Genomic DNA, 16,777 nt, shown 5'->3' on the forward strand with positions numbered 1-16,777 from the left:
GGAGGAAAGGAATGCAAGCAGTGTGTCTGTCAAGGCCAGGCTCAAAAAATACATCAGCTGGGTGGGGTTGCTAGCCCAGAAACATACTTAGGCAGTGGAAGAGTTTGTCAGCCCCGAGATATGATTCTGCTGCGGGGAGGGTGGGACATCAAAAAAGCCTTCAAGGAGAGGGGGTTGACAAGCTACAGACGTCCTTCTGCAGAGGGGTGTGTTGAACAGTGTAAGTTTACAGTCATTGGGGGAAGCCAAAGATGGGCTGCTGATTAAAAGATTAATTGATATGCACTAAGCTCTCAAGTTGCACATCTGCAGAGGCATACAAAACATCACCACCCAAGGCTCAGCTCAAGGACTGAAGTTCCAGAGCACATTAGAGGTCTGATGCCCCTGAGGGGCAGGGGAATGGGGGGTGGAGGAAAGTTTTTGGAAGCAGTGAGAGGTGAAATGGATAAAGTTCATGGGCAAGTTTTTGAGATTTTGTTCAGAATTATTTAATTTTTGCTAAATTTTATTTTTAGGGACATATAGGAGAGTGGATCGGAACTAAGGCGTCCACTGAAAGGCCTTGGGATTTTTTTTTAAAAAGGAACCAAACAAAATGGAAGTTGGAGAGAGTAAAGTGTACAGTGTCTCAGTGTAGTTTTGATCGATAGCTTTTTAAGTAAGAGTGAAATTTGAGCTAAATCAGCATGTTTCATGTTTTACAGGTACATCAGATACCTTCCTGTGTGCTACTGGCATGTACCAGATTGAAAATTTATAATTATATTGATAGATTTATGTATCTTCCACTGGCACAGGTTTATTTTTAAGAAGGTGCACACTATTTTTGAATCACCACTAGATGGCCTTCTACAACACAGCAATGAATAAAATAAAATTACACACACACACAAAAAAAACAATCTGGATCGCGAAGATTTCATTGTTTGAACAGTTTGTGCTGATTTGTAATGTTTAGGTCACTGAAAAACAGCACCATATGAATTTACTGTCAGTGCAAGCAGGGCTAAAATACAACCAGGTCACGGGGAAAACAATTCAGTTAAAAAGCCATGCAATAAGTTTCTAAATCTACATGGAGAGCAATTTAACTATAAACCACAAAAATCAGATGCCTGTCGGCAACTTCTGAAAGTGACTTATATGCTGTTCTCCTGAATAGGATATAACTGACTAATTTTATGGCTGAATGTCTTTTGAATTCAAATCGGTGACACCATCATGTATTGTGGAATAAAAAACTTCAATTTTATAATTGCTAAAGATCAACATCATCCATAAATTATGAAAAGATGAGACAGGATAGCCAGACGCAGACTGTATCCAGTAGCTAAGGGATCAAGAACGAAGAGCCATAGATACAAGATTAAATGCAAGAGATTTAGAATAGAGAGCAGGAGAAGCACCAACACAGAATGATTGGGCCAAATGGCCTGTTTCCATGTTGTGATTTCTATATATTTCTATGTATGTATCTGTAACTTCAAGGAGAAATTTTGTTTCATAACAGTTCAAATTTCCTTCATGTATGAAAGATAGTATTCTTATTATCAGTTTTTATTTAAATGAATTTTGTGCTCATTGACACGTGGGATGTGATTGCTAGGAAATAGTTTCTCCAGTTTTTAAACCTAATGTCAGCAACAAATATTCACGTCAGATTATAGGGTAAACCTCTTAACTCTGTCCCAATGTGCACCAGCTAAAAGCTCAAAAGCACACCCTACAAGCATAACATGTCCCTTTCCTACAACTGTTTCAATGAATGTGACTGGTGAATTGCGGGCAGTTTGGTGCTGTGGTCTTTTATCCAATAAGACGCTGGTTGCAACAGCCCAAATTAACTTCACTAACAATCATTACAGCTAGTAGACAGAAAGGACTTTCGCACCATCAGTCTGGCCCTCATTCAAAACAAGATTTCAAATGTGATAACCCACTGCATGGTCCAATCCAAAACAGTTCATTAGAAGTACAATGAGAGACACTTCCAGGTTCTGCAATAAATCCCTTTGAACCTCACAAACATGATGCAAAGTAAAAATACAGAAAAGAACATTTATTCAAACATACAAAGAAGTAAATCAATCAAGAAGAAAAATGTATAGAAAAATGAGAATGTGAAGATCAGATTTAATGTTGAACTTTATGGACTTAAAACGTTCCAGGTATCCACCATTTATGGGTGGGGAGGAAAGGTTAAAGCAAACTATTGGTTTTTAATACACCCTATAAATGTAAAAAACACGTCTATTTTAGACTGTTCCTTTCTGAAAATCAATATGTAATTGAAAGCAAAACAGACAGCAGAAAAATAGCACACTTCTAAATAATCAAAACATTCAAAATAGATACTGAAGTGCACAATAACTCCAAATTTTAATGGAGACCTAATGAATGGCAACGCAATCTATTTAATTGGCCAAGAAAGAGCTCCACCCCACAGAAAAACTAAAAGTGCAAAAATTGTCACTTAGACATTAATGTGCAAAAATATTGACTACAGAATAAGCATTTACATTTAACAAAGAAAACTTAAAATCAGTACATCTTTTTGAGTCCACTGTCTTCACCGTAAGATTGGGAACGTGGCATTTAAAATCAACAAAGACAGTGGAGGGTTATTCGTCAATCCCAATTATGTATAACTATTTTCCTTAAATAATTTGTTTTACAAGACATTTAATACTATGAGAATGAGTTTCTGGATTAATTACAGATTTCAAAAATGTAATTAAATAAACTCAAATCCTAAGTTACTTATTTTTAAAGTCATAAATTCTGTACCTGCTTTCAATTCCTTAAAATCAACTATAGTTTGTCCCAGTTACATGAAATGAATGGAAATATGAAATTGACAATGAAAAATAATTCCACAATGCATCGCACCCAACCGCCTTAAACGTATTTTTTAATATAAATGTGTGATCACACATTGTACTGTTTAAAAAAAGTCTGGTTGGGCAACATACAAAAAAAAATGACGGACAGGCAAAGACCCATTGATCCATCTAGCCTGTCCTATAGAATTGTGAAGTCTGGTGCTGTTGAAGCAGAACTGTGGAGTGGTGGAATACTTGTTCAAATCCATGATCTTTCAACTCATTCTCTCCTACGTTCTTGGTTTCAGTCACGACACTAAGGCAGCATACATCGTGAAGAGTGTGCTGAATAGAACTTACCATACTTTGATTATGGACCTGATTAAAGATTCCACAATGGGTGCTGATTACTCAGTCATGTGAGGATATCATAGGATATCGGTCATAAAATTAGTTTGATACAGTCCAAATCTAAGAAAATAATGTAAATTCCTCTCTCCCATGCAACACTCAAACATCAACATTCATTGTACTTAAAAAGATTACCTCATGTGCATCATAACTTACATAGCACAGTGCAAAGGAGTAAAAGGAGTACCCTCAAATTTGCTAAATTCCTTTTGTTCCAGTAGGACCTCCAAACAACTTTCATGACCTAACAAAACAAACATTTCTGAATTTTAAAATCTGTATGACAAAGAAATAGCACAATGTTAAAATGCAGTATTTACTGTGGAACTTCTCTGTGAATTAATGCAAGTTATTTTCAGATAAACCTGCTGCAGTACAATCCTTTTTTATCAGTATCCTAGTAATTTGACACTTTCTCCCAAAAATTTTGAGGACAAAGACCCTTTAAAATCAGTTTTAAACCACATATTTTTTGATACCCACACATAATTTGTATTACTTTGGCACATATAAAACAACAGATATTGGAGAGTCAAAGGTTTTAACCAAATCTTGAAGTTCAGAGTCTGAACCCCAAGATTAGGCTACAACCTTGTAACTCACTCCCAGATTATTCAATATTCTATGAATATGTTTGTTAAAATTTTTATGTTAATATATAGGCACTCACTAATTACATTTTCTTTTAAAAAAAACTCTTCATTTAAGACTTTGATTGGTTACACTCCAGGTGTCCAATATTCTAATTTTAATTTTTGGCAGACAATTTATTTTCTATCCTTGAACTTTCCTCATGCGGCATGGCATTTCTGGCTGGGAGAAGAAAAGCTGCAGTGCTCCCAGACTTTAGCTAGTGCCTTTCTATTGACAACCACTAGGAAATGTGTAGGAATGGCTGGGGATCAATGTACCTCCTTTTTTTTCCTCCTTCCCTGTATGGAAGTTCTTTGCCTCTACTTGCTGACTTCACATGATACAGAACTCACTTTTGAGGAAAAAAATGAGGGTGCACATCTATATCGTACTCCTCCATTACAAATGCTGCACCATTAAATTTAATCTAACACTCCATTTCAGCTAAAGTAAGTGTACGATGAATCATTATTACATGGTTTCCAAAATTATGGTGGTTATGAAAATCTGTTGAAGCTTATATTTACTATTTTTAAAGTTTGAAATTATTTACCGTTGTAACAAGCCCAGTGCAAAGGTGTATAGCCACGATTATCTATTAGATTTGTTAGAGAACTTATAGAAAGTGCTGCCTGCAATAAATTGCACAACAAAGTTGCATGACCACAAGCTGCTGCAAAATGTAAAGGGGTCCTTCCTTTGGAATCACGACATAGAATAGATGCATCATGTTCCAATAATGTTTCCACACATTCTTCATGCCCAGTAACAACCTATTAAAAAAAAAATCAAAATTTTAATAATGTTCTCCCACGTCGAAGCTAACACACATTCTCAGTATAATAAGTTCACTCTAGGTACTGATCCAGCATCTGCAACATCTTTACACAAATAGCATACCTCTCAAATTTTAAATCTAGCTGCAAAAATCTAAAGTAACAATGATATCAAGTCATCACATAGAGCCCCCTTTTGCCTGAAGACAAATGGAGTTGACCAAAGCCAGACTCCAGATCCACATTTTAAAACACGTTGCAATAGTGGCCCATTTCCACTATGGAATTTGCTCTGAAATAGAATCCATTCTAGATTTACTCCAGCACAACAGAACTATTTTACATTTCAAAGGCAAATTATTTTACATTTGATATAATTGATCATACTGAACCCAGTTGAGGATTAAATTTTCAATTTAAGAATTCAAATAATCTGTGACAATTATGTTTGTTTCCAGTCATTTTGAAAATATCACCACATAAAAGAAATATTCAAACCAATGACAACAATCTGTTACTGAAGATAAACTATAAAAATAAGGAGGCTGTGTAGGAATTGTACTTGGTCTTCAAATTTCATTTAGCTATTCACAGGTGTACTTTTTTTTAATAGTTAAGTCTGCATGTATGTTTTAAATGCATGCCTCACCCCACGATGCAAGGCTGTGCAGCCTTGTTTATCTGCTGCGTCTATATTTGCACCTTTTTCAAGTAACAGAATGACAGCATCGATGTGTCCATTAGCAACTGCAAGCATCATTGGTGACCTAGTGAAGATTTTTTTAAAAAGTTAACCTGTCACCTCATAACAGCCAAGTCATGAGTATTTTAAAACAATCAGAACACAAAAGCACAGAGAGTTAGCAATTAAAGTGGGTTGACAACTATGACTGATTTTTTTGGGGACAGACAGGAGAAATCCCAGTTATGCTGTGCATTATTGGAAGCCACATCCAGAAAAAAGGCCCCAAAATGTTATAAGGAAAAAAAGTTTTTTGATAACTGTAAAATTAAATCATTATGTCCACTTACTGTCCTTTGCCATCTGTCACATCAACTGCATCCAAGCCATCTGCACCCTCTATTAACAAGCGCAGGCATGTTGTATGACCATTGGACACTACAACAGAAAAAAGATTGACATATACTACCCTGTGCTATGCCAATCTATTCACATTAACAGTATATACACAGAATAAGGCTGTATCATGAGATTAAGAAAACAATGACAAAAAGGGAATGTTATGGTTCTGCACACTGATTTTTCACATTAAATCGTGTTTTATAAATACTCTTTCCAGGGACAGCAGTCCATTCCCTCCTCCCTCCATTTAGCAAACAGTCTGATCATTTAGTCATAAAATTTGAGAGCCTCAGTCATAACAACCTATTCACCATTATTTTTCTGTTTAACTTTTAATGCCTGCATCAACCTTAATGGTAAAGATGAAGCATATTTCAGCACTTTTTTAATTAAATTAAGATCAGGAGAAACATTGATTGTCTCAGTAATGATCTACACATGCTAAATCTAATAAGACTATCATTTAAATATATGCAGCTTGACTTTGGTAATCTGAGGCTGCCATTTTAGTGTGAATTCTAGCCTCTGAATGTGGATTATGAAGAGATGAAAAATAAATGTAAACCAATCGTCAAAGGTTTACTGTACGTGCTAAATATTTGATATAATATATTTGTAAGTGGACAGTTTGACCAAAGTTGCTCAAAATCACATCTGTGGCTGAATACATCCATAGAATCAAATATTTTAAAAGTCCAATTAATGTAATTACATACAAATTAAGAACTTTTTTAATATTGAATGTTTCTCTGTGGAAATGGCTAATAGAAATTCTGTGACTTGATGCAATTGCCGTTACTGAAGTGCCTGAACAGTGCCAAGACGAGAGGTTTTTATTAGTATGAAAAATTTGATAAAGAACCAGGTGTTCTATTCCAGCTTACCCCTCTCAAATCCACAAAGTTTGATGATTGGTTTCAAGACCAGATCCCTGGCATAACCTTTGCACATAGTAAAATGCCAGAATTAATCCAGAATAGCTAAGAAATTTTAAGAACCTCAGAGGCATCTATTGAACAATGCTCACAAATATCTCCCCCTTCTCCCTGCATATTTGGCAATCTTTTTCACTGATGCTCTTAGAGACTACTGAACATGAAAATAACAGGTGCATAGAACTCTATATTCTATCCCAAAGAGGTGGTAGAAAGCAAATTTGCAAAGATTCTCCACATGGAAACACTGATCTCAGCTGTACCATTGGATTCAGAGAAAAAGTCTGTTGATTTCTCATTGAGGAGGAAGGAGTGGAAAGAGAAATTGGACAAGTCACCTGGCTACTCTTGCCTCATAACCAATCACAGACTGCCATTGGCAAAGACCTTCGAGAAGCTCGCCTGCATTCCCCCAAACAAAATTGTTGCACAACCCAGAAAAAAATAAACAGATATTGCACAACAATAATAAAAATGGGATTGGGTCACAGTGGATGAGTAGACTGTCCTTTCAATTCTGGGACCTGTGATACAGTCCTGCCATACGAACAGGTAAAACACAAAGCTCATATTAGACAAAGTGAGTTTCAGCTCAGGTCTCATTGGGCATGGGTCAATTGCATAAAACTGCCGTTGAATTGGCACCTTCACTCAAAAGGACAGTAGGATGATATCTGGCGTTTAAGAAATGGGCATAATTATGTAGGTTACAAGCTGCTCAAACTTAAAACATAAAGCATGGAACAAAAGGCCATGAAGCCCATTGCTGCCTTAGATTCTGTATGATTCACCCAATCGTAGATTTCATAAAATTTATTTATACTCCTAAGAAAAAGTTCTACAAAGCTTCTCACTGTCCATCAACGGTGACGGAGCAAAACTCCAGAATAGCTGTCTAAACTTACAAGTTACACTATTGTTCTGTAATTTTTTTTCCTCTAGCAGAATTATGTGAACCCATCAGCTAAGGAAACATAAATTTCCACAAAGTATTTGATCACCTCTCTCGATGCTACCAATAGTTCACTGTAATACATTATAACTCTACCATGAGTTAGTGAAAAATAAAACAGTTATGTAAAGGTACCTGCTGCATGAAGTGGGGTTCTTTTAGTCACATTGTCTTTTACTAGGATGGAAGCGCCTTGGTTAATGAGGGCTTCGACACATTCAGTGTGACCTCTAAAGGATGATAAATCTAAGGCTGTACGTCCATTCATGTCTTTTACATCAAGGTCAATAATGGAATGAATAAGTACTTCAAGTGCCTGGTGATGACCATTATAGGCCTAAGAAAGAAGGTAAATCAGGGCGGTGAAGAAAAATTCAATGAAGAATTTTAAAGTGGAGCAAAATTATATTGGATGTTTCTTATTACAATGTCCATCAGAATCAAAATAATTTACTTACAGCCAAATGCAAAGGGCTCTTTGGAGCTGCTGAATCAGAGTCATCAAACCTGTTCCCAGTAGCCTCCATAAGCTATAAAAGAAAAATGACTCTTTTGTTAGAAGAACACTATCATGGAAATAACACGTAAATACTTTTACTGAGATAAGTACAATAAAAATGTACAAAAAATATACAACTGACATTCCTGCGCAGTAACACAGCTTGCTGAACGGAACTAAATTAGTATTAAAAATTACAATTGTTTATAGACTTGTAGAATTCCACATGCAAACAGTTTATATAATCTTGTTGTTTGTTCACATTATTAATATCTCACTTGCTGTGTTACGCTGAGAGAAAATTTAGCAAAATAAATTTAAACCCATAAACGCATCTTCATGCAAAAGAATGGAAATTCGAAAGCTCAGTCGTAATTAGGCAACCCAAAACGAGCAGAAAGTTGTGAATACAGCCATGTGAAATCTCTTACAGCTGAAAGTGCAGGTTACTTTATTGCTGTCATAATACCAAAAAAAGTTGATCAAATTTAGTCACATGCCCTAACCAAACATTAAAGGCGGTGCTTCTACTGTTCAAACGGAAACTGTGGATATTTAAATGTGTTATTGAAACAAATGAGAGAATGAATTGCACTTCAGCAAAAAAAAGGCACCTGAACAAGAGGCTATTAATGTTTTCAATTAACAAAACAAAAAAAATGCTACAATTAAAAGAAAAATTACGTACAGTGACATCACCACAGTGTGAGGATGGGGAAAATAAGAATGCCTGGAATAGGCTCACTTCTTTAGAAAATTCTTTTGGGAAATAAACATTAAAAATACAGAGCTGTATATTCAGATATCATGAACAAGTGTCCAGAATTTGAAAAACACTTTTTTAAGTAAGGTTTTCAAATTCCAAACACTTATTTGTAATGCCTGAATGTGTCGGTGTGCGTTTTAATGTTAATTTACCAAAAATAAATTGCACTATCAATATTTGTATAGAATATACTTTGCTTCACAGGTACAATAGGCCCAATGGTATCAATTGGAGAAGCATGGTCAAACTTTTCTGGTGTTATTTTGCTCGTCTGGTCGCAAAATAAACCAATCTCACTCCCTGCGGAAAGCTACACTCAAAGTTGGAGCTGCAGCCTATCTCCGACATGATCTTTTTCATTATGGCTCCTTGCTGGCAGTGAAGCACTGTTAGTGCACATCTATCTCTTTTGCTTTTAATTACAATAATTCTGTATATATTATTGTCTTGGTGTCAGAATTATGCACAACAGAAACACCACCTCAGGGAACACTGAAAACCCATTTAATTTTTGCAATTTATTATTAAGAGTTATAATAATAAATCTCTTCTTCAGATTTTGTACTTTTGAGACAAATATTGAATCTGCACTGTTTTCCAAAAGGAAAAACAAACATTAAGTGTTTACAGTTAGAAAATATTTGTGGAAGTAGACGGCTTCTAGCTTAGTACAGCGGAAAAATCACAGCATGCAGTGTACAGAAAACGGCACAGAAAAGATGTTTCATGAATGATCAAATTCATTCCAATGAAAAACAGAGTAAAAGCATCATGCAGTCACTTTACAATTACTTACAAACTCCAAGGAGTTTTTGCTGGCAATCTAATTAAAAAAGTAGACATTAAAATGGCAGCATACATGAAAATAAAAATGACAATATGAAATGAAATTTCAGTTTGAACAATAAAAAAAAATTCTGATCTCTGCTAGTCATTGATTTTAATGAGCACATTTAATCAAGAGAAAATCCATTCACAGACATTTTTATGAAAAAAGGAGTTTAATATTTCCAGGTTGGTCTTATTTTGATGTTAAAAGTAAATTGTATTTATCATGAACTTTGATTTTACTTAAACACAATGATTAATACTCAGTTGCTGCTAGAAAAAAGGAAAGCTAATAATCAAGACTGAACAATATTTGCTTACTTATATGCTAACCGCACTCTCCATAAATTTGGTGGTAACCTTGAAATTGCAACTGCATAAGCATTTACTCTAATGCTGAACAGCAACAAGAGCCTCCTGTGCACTTTATCCAACCAATGTATGTAAAACCAAGCTAGCTTAACTTTTTAGTGGTATGACTGGTTCTTAATCCACAAATTATTTTAAGATATAATATTTGATGGTAATAAGGTAATGATGTGTTAATGAAAGGTGGGCACACAAAGAGGCCTTCATTGACTTAGAAGAGGACTAATCAGGAAGAATCATGATCGTTGATTTCACATTAAACATGTTCATAACTTAGCTCTTAAAAACCAATGCTAATTTTTAAAATGTGGCCGATAAAAAATGATTTCAATTTATATTTAGGGCAATGGATTTCTATTTTAATTTAAGAGAATTTTCAAGTATAGCCAGGCACCTCTGGAACATTGGAATAGCAGTAGGCTGTTCAGCACCTCGAGCCTAGTCTGCCGTTCAGTGAGATCATGGCTGATCTGTACCTCAACTCCATTTATGCATCATTGTCCCATATTCCATGATACTCTTACCCAACAAAATTCTATCTCAGTCTTGAAAATTTCAATTGACCCTGCACCCACAGCCTTCCAGGGGAGTGAGTTCCAGATTTCCACGACTCTTTCTGTAAAAAAGTGCTTTTGGATTTCACTCCTAAATGGCTTAGCTCTAATTTTAAGATTGTGCCCTTTTGTTCTGGATTCCCCCACCAGAGGAAATAGTTTCTGTGGATCCACCCAATCGAATCCCTTAATCATTTTAAACACTTTGATTAGATTACTTCTCAACCTTCTAAACTCAAAGGAATACAAGCCAAGTTTATGCAACCTGTCTTCATAATTTAACCTTTTAAGCCCTGGTACCATTTTGATGAATCTGTTCTGTACCTCTTCCAAGACCAATACATCTTTCCTTTGCCCAAAACGCAGTGCTCCCAATCAGGTCTGGCTAAGGCTCTGTACAACTGAAGAGTCACTTCCTCACTTCTGAATTCCAACCTCCTTGAGATAAAGGCCAACATTTCATTAGCTTTTATGATTACTTTTTGTAACTGTACACTTGCTTTTAGTGATGTGTGTACATGGACACTTTGTCCCTTCACAACTCCTGGTGTCTCACCATTAAGAAAATATTCTGATTTCCCATTCTCAGTTGATGACCTCACACTTCCCTACATTGAACTCCATCTGTCACAGTTTTGCTCACTCACTTAATCTGTCTACGTCCCTTTGTAACTTCCTCCTCCCAGCCACCTAACTTAGTGCCATCTGCAAATTCGAATATACAACTCTCTATTACTTCATTCAAGTCATTAATAAATATGGTGAAGAGCTGAGATCCCAGTACAGACCCCGGAGGAACAATGCTTGTCACATCCCACCAATTAGAAAACAAACCCTTTATCCCTACACTCTGCTTCCTATCTCCCAACCAATTACTGAGCCAGGTCACAATTCAGTGCACTCTAAATTTTGCTAATAGTCTCTTGTGTGGAACCTTATAAAATGCCTTCTGGCAGTGCATATAGACAACATCCATAGACACTCCCCTATCCATCATGCTGGTGACCTCCTCAAAAAATTCAACGAGATTAGTCAGACATGTCCTGCCCTTCACAAATCCATGCTGACCCTTTCTGATCAGCTGATACTTGTCCAAGTGCTCAGTCACTTTGTCTCTGATGATAGATTCCAGTAACCATCCCACAATTGATGTTAAACTGACAGATCTATAGTTACCTGGTTTCTCCCTCCCTCCCTCCCTCTCTCCTTAAATAATGGAGTGACATACAACTTTCCAATCCAAAAGGCACAATTCCTGAATCTAGAGGGCTTTGGAAAATTATGACTAATGCATCTGCAATTTCATCACCTATTTATTTTAATACCCTGGGATAGAAACTATCAGGTCCTGTAGATTTGTCGATCATAACTCACATTATTTTTTTAAAAACTGATATTAAATCCACTAAGTTCTTCCCCTTGACTTATTTTTAGGTTCCCTTGTATCGCTGGTATTTTGTCTTCTTCCTCTACTGTGAAAACGGATACAAAGTATTCATTTGACAAGTCTGCCATTTCCTTATTATCCATTATAGACTTGCTTGCATCCATCTTTAATGGGTCCACATTCCCCTTTACCACTCTCTTTCTCTTATATTTAAAAATGTTTGCTGTTAGCTTTGATATCACTTGCAAGTTTTTTTCCATATCCCCTTTTTGCACCTCATTACTTACTTTGAATCCCTTTATTGTTTCATATAGCTTTCCCAGTCCTCTGAATTTCCACATTTTCTTGCATTTCTGTAAGCTTTTTCTTTTCACTTGATACTGTCTCTTACTTCAATTGTTGATCATGGCTGCTGAACTACACATGTGGAGCCTTTGCCTTTTAGGGGCATTTACTGGTTTTCTATCGTACTAAATAATTCTTTAAATACTTCCCACTGTTTGTCTGTAGGCTTAACCATTAACAGTTCATCCCAGTTTACTGTAGTCAATTTGTTTCTAATCCCTTCGCCTTACTTAAGTTTAAAACTTTGATTTGTACCTCTCCCTTCTCCCTCTCAAACCTAATATCAAATTCAATTATATTATGGTCACTATTTGCAAGATGTTCCATTACCATCAAATTATTAACTAATTCTGCTCCGTTACTCATCACTAAATCCAGTGTGGCCTGTTCCCTTGCCGGTTCTATAACATCTTCTTCTAGAACTGTCCCGAATACATTCTAGAAATTCATTACCTTTACTACTGGAGAGAGGGTAGAAGCACCATGACAAAATGGGGAGCATTAGGGGCACTTCAATCGCAAATAGTTCTCATTAAAATTAATATAAAATCCAAAACAAATAAGTTTCATTCTAAAGTAACATGCATGGTATGAACATATTGCTGAGAGAGAATAAATTCATGATACTAACTATAACCTAATTACCATTTGCATGTTATCCAGTTGGTTGATAAAAGCCAAGGATGAATTAGTTTTTAAACAGCTCACCATAACTAAAGTAACCATATGGAATTTATGTTTAAGCAATGGCTAAACCTGTATATATATATGAAGTTATGAATAATCACAGATGAAAACCTCAAACAATTAAAAAGAGATAAGAGGCGGGGATAAGAGGAGCAGGATGTGCAGATGCAATTCGGTCCCCCTTTTAAAGTTATACATTCCCTCATTTTATATCGCCATTATAAATTCCTATGTCCACATTTAAAATAAAAATTGCTGAAAAAAAGCTATGTATGGTGATACCACAAGTCCAGGGCAGAAAGGAGATGATTGGGTAATTCCCCTGTCAATCACTGCTGTAAGCGACTGGGATTGATTTTAGGCATATAATTTGCATTATATAACTATCCTCCACTCACTGCATTTTGCTGGAGAAATAATCCTGTTGTACTCGGGAAAATCTGTTTGCTATAGTTTCGGTCTGAGATCAGAGACTCTCAATTCCTGCCCCGCCTCCAACTCATTGACAATATTCAGTCGGCCTAAATAAACTTGTCACGCTGTAATTACACCCTCCGCCAAGTGCTGGCACTGCAAGATACAACTTCCCACCTCCAAAAACAAGTGACTACTGATTCAAATCATAAGGTCACAGTTTGGCATAAGAAAAACTGAATTGGTGTGTGCCCTTGCCACCAATCGTATACTGAAACTGAGAGACTCAGAACAACTTCATTTCAAAGGTGGATAAGTGAGTGCAGTGACCTGCTACAAGGAAGAAATATAGGTAATATCTACACTCAGTATTTTTCAGCAAATCACAGAAAAAACTGTTTTACAAATAGATAAATTAAATATTATTGAATTGAATATACTGCAGGTGTTTTAATTTATCAAGTTGTTGTTATGACCAGTCTTTCCCATTGTTTGCAAATAAATAAATATAAAGCAAACTGATCGAGCCACATTTCTTTGTCTTCTCCCCTCTCCTGTCCCAATTTATTTCTATAAATTGAAGTTAAACCCTGATTTTTTCATAATTATTCACTTCACTTCAGTCAGAGAGAGGGATTTTTTGGAAAGACAACATTTGTACCAAAGAACCAAAGATGTATAGTATTTACAAAAGGATATTAAACAAATGCAAAATCTAAAAAAGTACATGCAAGGCAGCTTTTCAGCAAATTTGATGCAATATAGCTTTATTGCAGAGGTGGATAAGTGAGTGCAGTGACCTGCTACCAGGTCTGCAATATATAAAAAGATGCATTTTAATAATGAAAATGTTCATTGCCTTCTTTGGAACAGGACAAAGGGAATACACAGCCACAGTTAACATGGTAAGCAATGCTATACATTGCAACTGAGTTATTTATAACCAAGTATTAATTTCTAATATATTCCTGCTATTAACAATTGTTTATTCAGCTGTCAACAATGCAAGAATTCCATTTATATGCATTCCATCCATACTTTTACACTGGGTTTCTCAAACACAGGATGTCAAATGATTTCATATACTTAAATTGTATTGAATTACTTCCTTACTCCCTTTTTAAATTCAATTGCACAGAGCTCTAAATCACAGAACTGCACTCACAAAAAGGAAATCTTGAACTTATCGCTCTGCGAATATTTTTCAACAGTTTGGAGTTTTCTATCAGCTTCCTCAGTGGGCCCCAATTGAGTTTCAGTTCTGTAGTTTTGGTATATGTAACTGTACCAGCATCATGAGGCAAGAATGCCTTTATGATTTAAAAACTTTCAACTGAAGGAGTTGAGTTTTTAAATTGAACACCTTTCAGCCTACTCTTAGATAACATCCTTGACTTGTCTAATTTTGTCAGTCTCTGCGGTCATTCTTCCACAAAGAAAGCAAGACAGGAGACAGCAACAGAGTCCACTAAAATGGTTACATTTACTGACCCACCTTATTTTTGCGAGTTGAAGGTGTGCGACTCAAGAGACTACAAAGGGCATAAAATATTTAACACTGCTTCTAACTTTGAGAATTGTAAACAATTTTACAACACCAAGTTATAGTCCAACAATTTCTATTTGAAATCTACAAGCTTTCGGAGGCTTCCTCCTTCCTCAGGTAAATGTCAAGAGCTCTTGACATTTACCTGAGGAAGGAGGAAGCCTCCGAAAGCTTGTAGATTTCAAATAAAAATTGTTGGACTATAACTTGGTGTTGTAAAATTGTTTACAATTGTCAACCCCAGTCCATCACCGGCATCTCCACATCATGTCTAACTTTGAGAGATTCCCTCACAAGCTTAGTTCTGTCTTGCAGGAGGATCAAGAGAAGGCACTCCCAATGGCATTTTAAACATTTTAAAAATGCTACTCAAGTGCACTTGTTCAGGTACTCTACTCATTAAGAGAATTCAAATAATCAAAAATATATCGGAAACAATAATTGCTAGAAGGCACTTGCATATGAAAAAGTATCACTGAGCAGCTTAATTCCACTGCACTGTGCAAATTGTTAACACATTTGGAAGTCTGTCTATGATGGGCACCTATGAATTTTGCTGCTCATTATAGACTTGTAATTCAAGTCTGAATTATTAGTATTGCGGAATTATTAATATGCGGAGCAGGTTTGAGGGGTTGCATGGCCTACTCCTGCTGCTATTTCTTATGTAATATTGGGATTGCGGTTACATGATAATAAACTGGTCTTGAGGCAAGTTCAAGGATAATGAAGTTGGTTTTAAAAAAAGGTTAAAAATTACATGAGGAAATCAAGCATGTTCAGGTATATAATTTATATGTATGACTTGTTTTATGATAATACAGCAGTTTTCGTTCAGTTTGTGTTACTGCATCTGGTTTTTCAAACATCATAAGCTTATTAGCTGCAGTCATCATGAATGCACTGCATTCATCTCAGCCTAGTCAAATAATCAGCACTAACTCCATCTAAACAAAATTTACAGGTTTCAATGAAAGCTATTTTTTTCTATTAATGAAAAGACAACATCTAATCTAAATAAAATTGCTTACCAGTTCCAGACATTGTTTATGCCCATATGCAGCTGCATAGTGGACTGCATTGTAACCCTGCTTGTCTCGTATTGCTGGATTGGCATCATTGTGAAGCAAATACTGCAAACATCTGTAACACATATGACAAAAGATAAAGAATTAATCAGTGTTGCAGTCTTGCAGTTCTCTCTCCTCCTCCTTCCCCCTCCCCACAGCACAGCACCACTCCTGCTCAGCATTAAAAGTGCCTTCCAATTGGCAGACACATTCACCTCCAACACAAGCTATTCAGCTGCCTCCAAATGAAACACATTTTGAGGACCTGGCCACATTGTAAAAACTCCCATGAGCCAATCTCCCAGATCTGTACTTCCATCCAACGAGAGACTCGCCGGCAAAGACCCTCTACACAATGTTTGTCTCCCAGTTAAAGGATGACAAAAAAAATTTTGAAAGGGCCTTGGAATGGTACCCAAGATGTAGAAAAGAAATGGAGAAAGGTGTAGAAGCAGACCCTCACAACTACCATCTTGAGCAGAATGTGTGAGAATCAGCTCAAGATAATATACTGAGCATACTGCACCCCACAGATTCCACCTATCTCTGTGGGATGACTGCTGGAGGGATTGTGGTAAGAAAAGCACATCACCCATGTTCCAGTTGTGCCCCACATTCTGCATGAACTCCATCTGGAACAAAAAAGGTTCAAGGGAATCTGGAGCCCTTTTCTGGAAGCCCACACTACCCACACTC

At 36.2% G+C, this 16,777-nt stretch overlaps 1 protein-coding gene across 5 annotated transcripts in view; it reads right to left on the reverse strand.

The window, feature by feature from the left end:
- LOC137323819 (serine/threonine-protein phosphatase 6 regulatory ankyrin repeat subunit B-like) overlaps nt 1–16,777 on the reverse strand; it is a 160,545-nt gene that overhangs the window by 16,930 nt on the left and 126,838 nt on the right. For 4 of the 5 annotated variants that reach the window (XM_067987782.1, XM_067987784.1, XM_067987785.1 and 1 more), the window contains 8 exons: nt 16,043–16,154; nt 9,678–9,704; nt 8,075–8,146; nt 7,752–7,953; nt 5,678–5,765; nt 5,295–5,412; nt 4,423–4,642; nt 3,393–3,480 (listed from right to left, as the gene is read on the reverse strand). In XM_067987782.1, the coding sequence (XP_067843883.1) occupies nt 3,393–3,480; nt 4,423–4,642; nt 5,295–5,412; nt 5,678–5,765; nt 7,752–7,953; nt 8,075–8,146; nt 9,678–9,704; nt 16,043–16,154 (927 nt within the window). The remainder of the gene's footprint in view (nt 1–3,392; nt 3,481–4,422; nt 4,643–5,294; nt 5,413–5,677; nt 5,766–7,751; nt 7,954–8,074; nt 8,147–9,677; nt 9,705–16,042; nt 16,155–16,777) is intronic. The other variant, XM_067987781.1, reaches the window with a different exon arrangement.

The sequence above is a fragment of the Heptranchias perlo genome, chromosome 7 (assembly GCF_035084215.1).
Source record: "Heptranchias perlo isolate sHepPer1 chromosome 7, sHepPer1.hap1, whole genome shotgun sequence".
NCBI lineage: Eukaryota > Metazoa > Chordata > Chondrichthyes > Hexanchiformes > Hexanchidae > Heptranchias > Heptranchias perlo.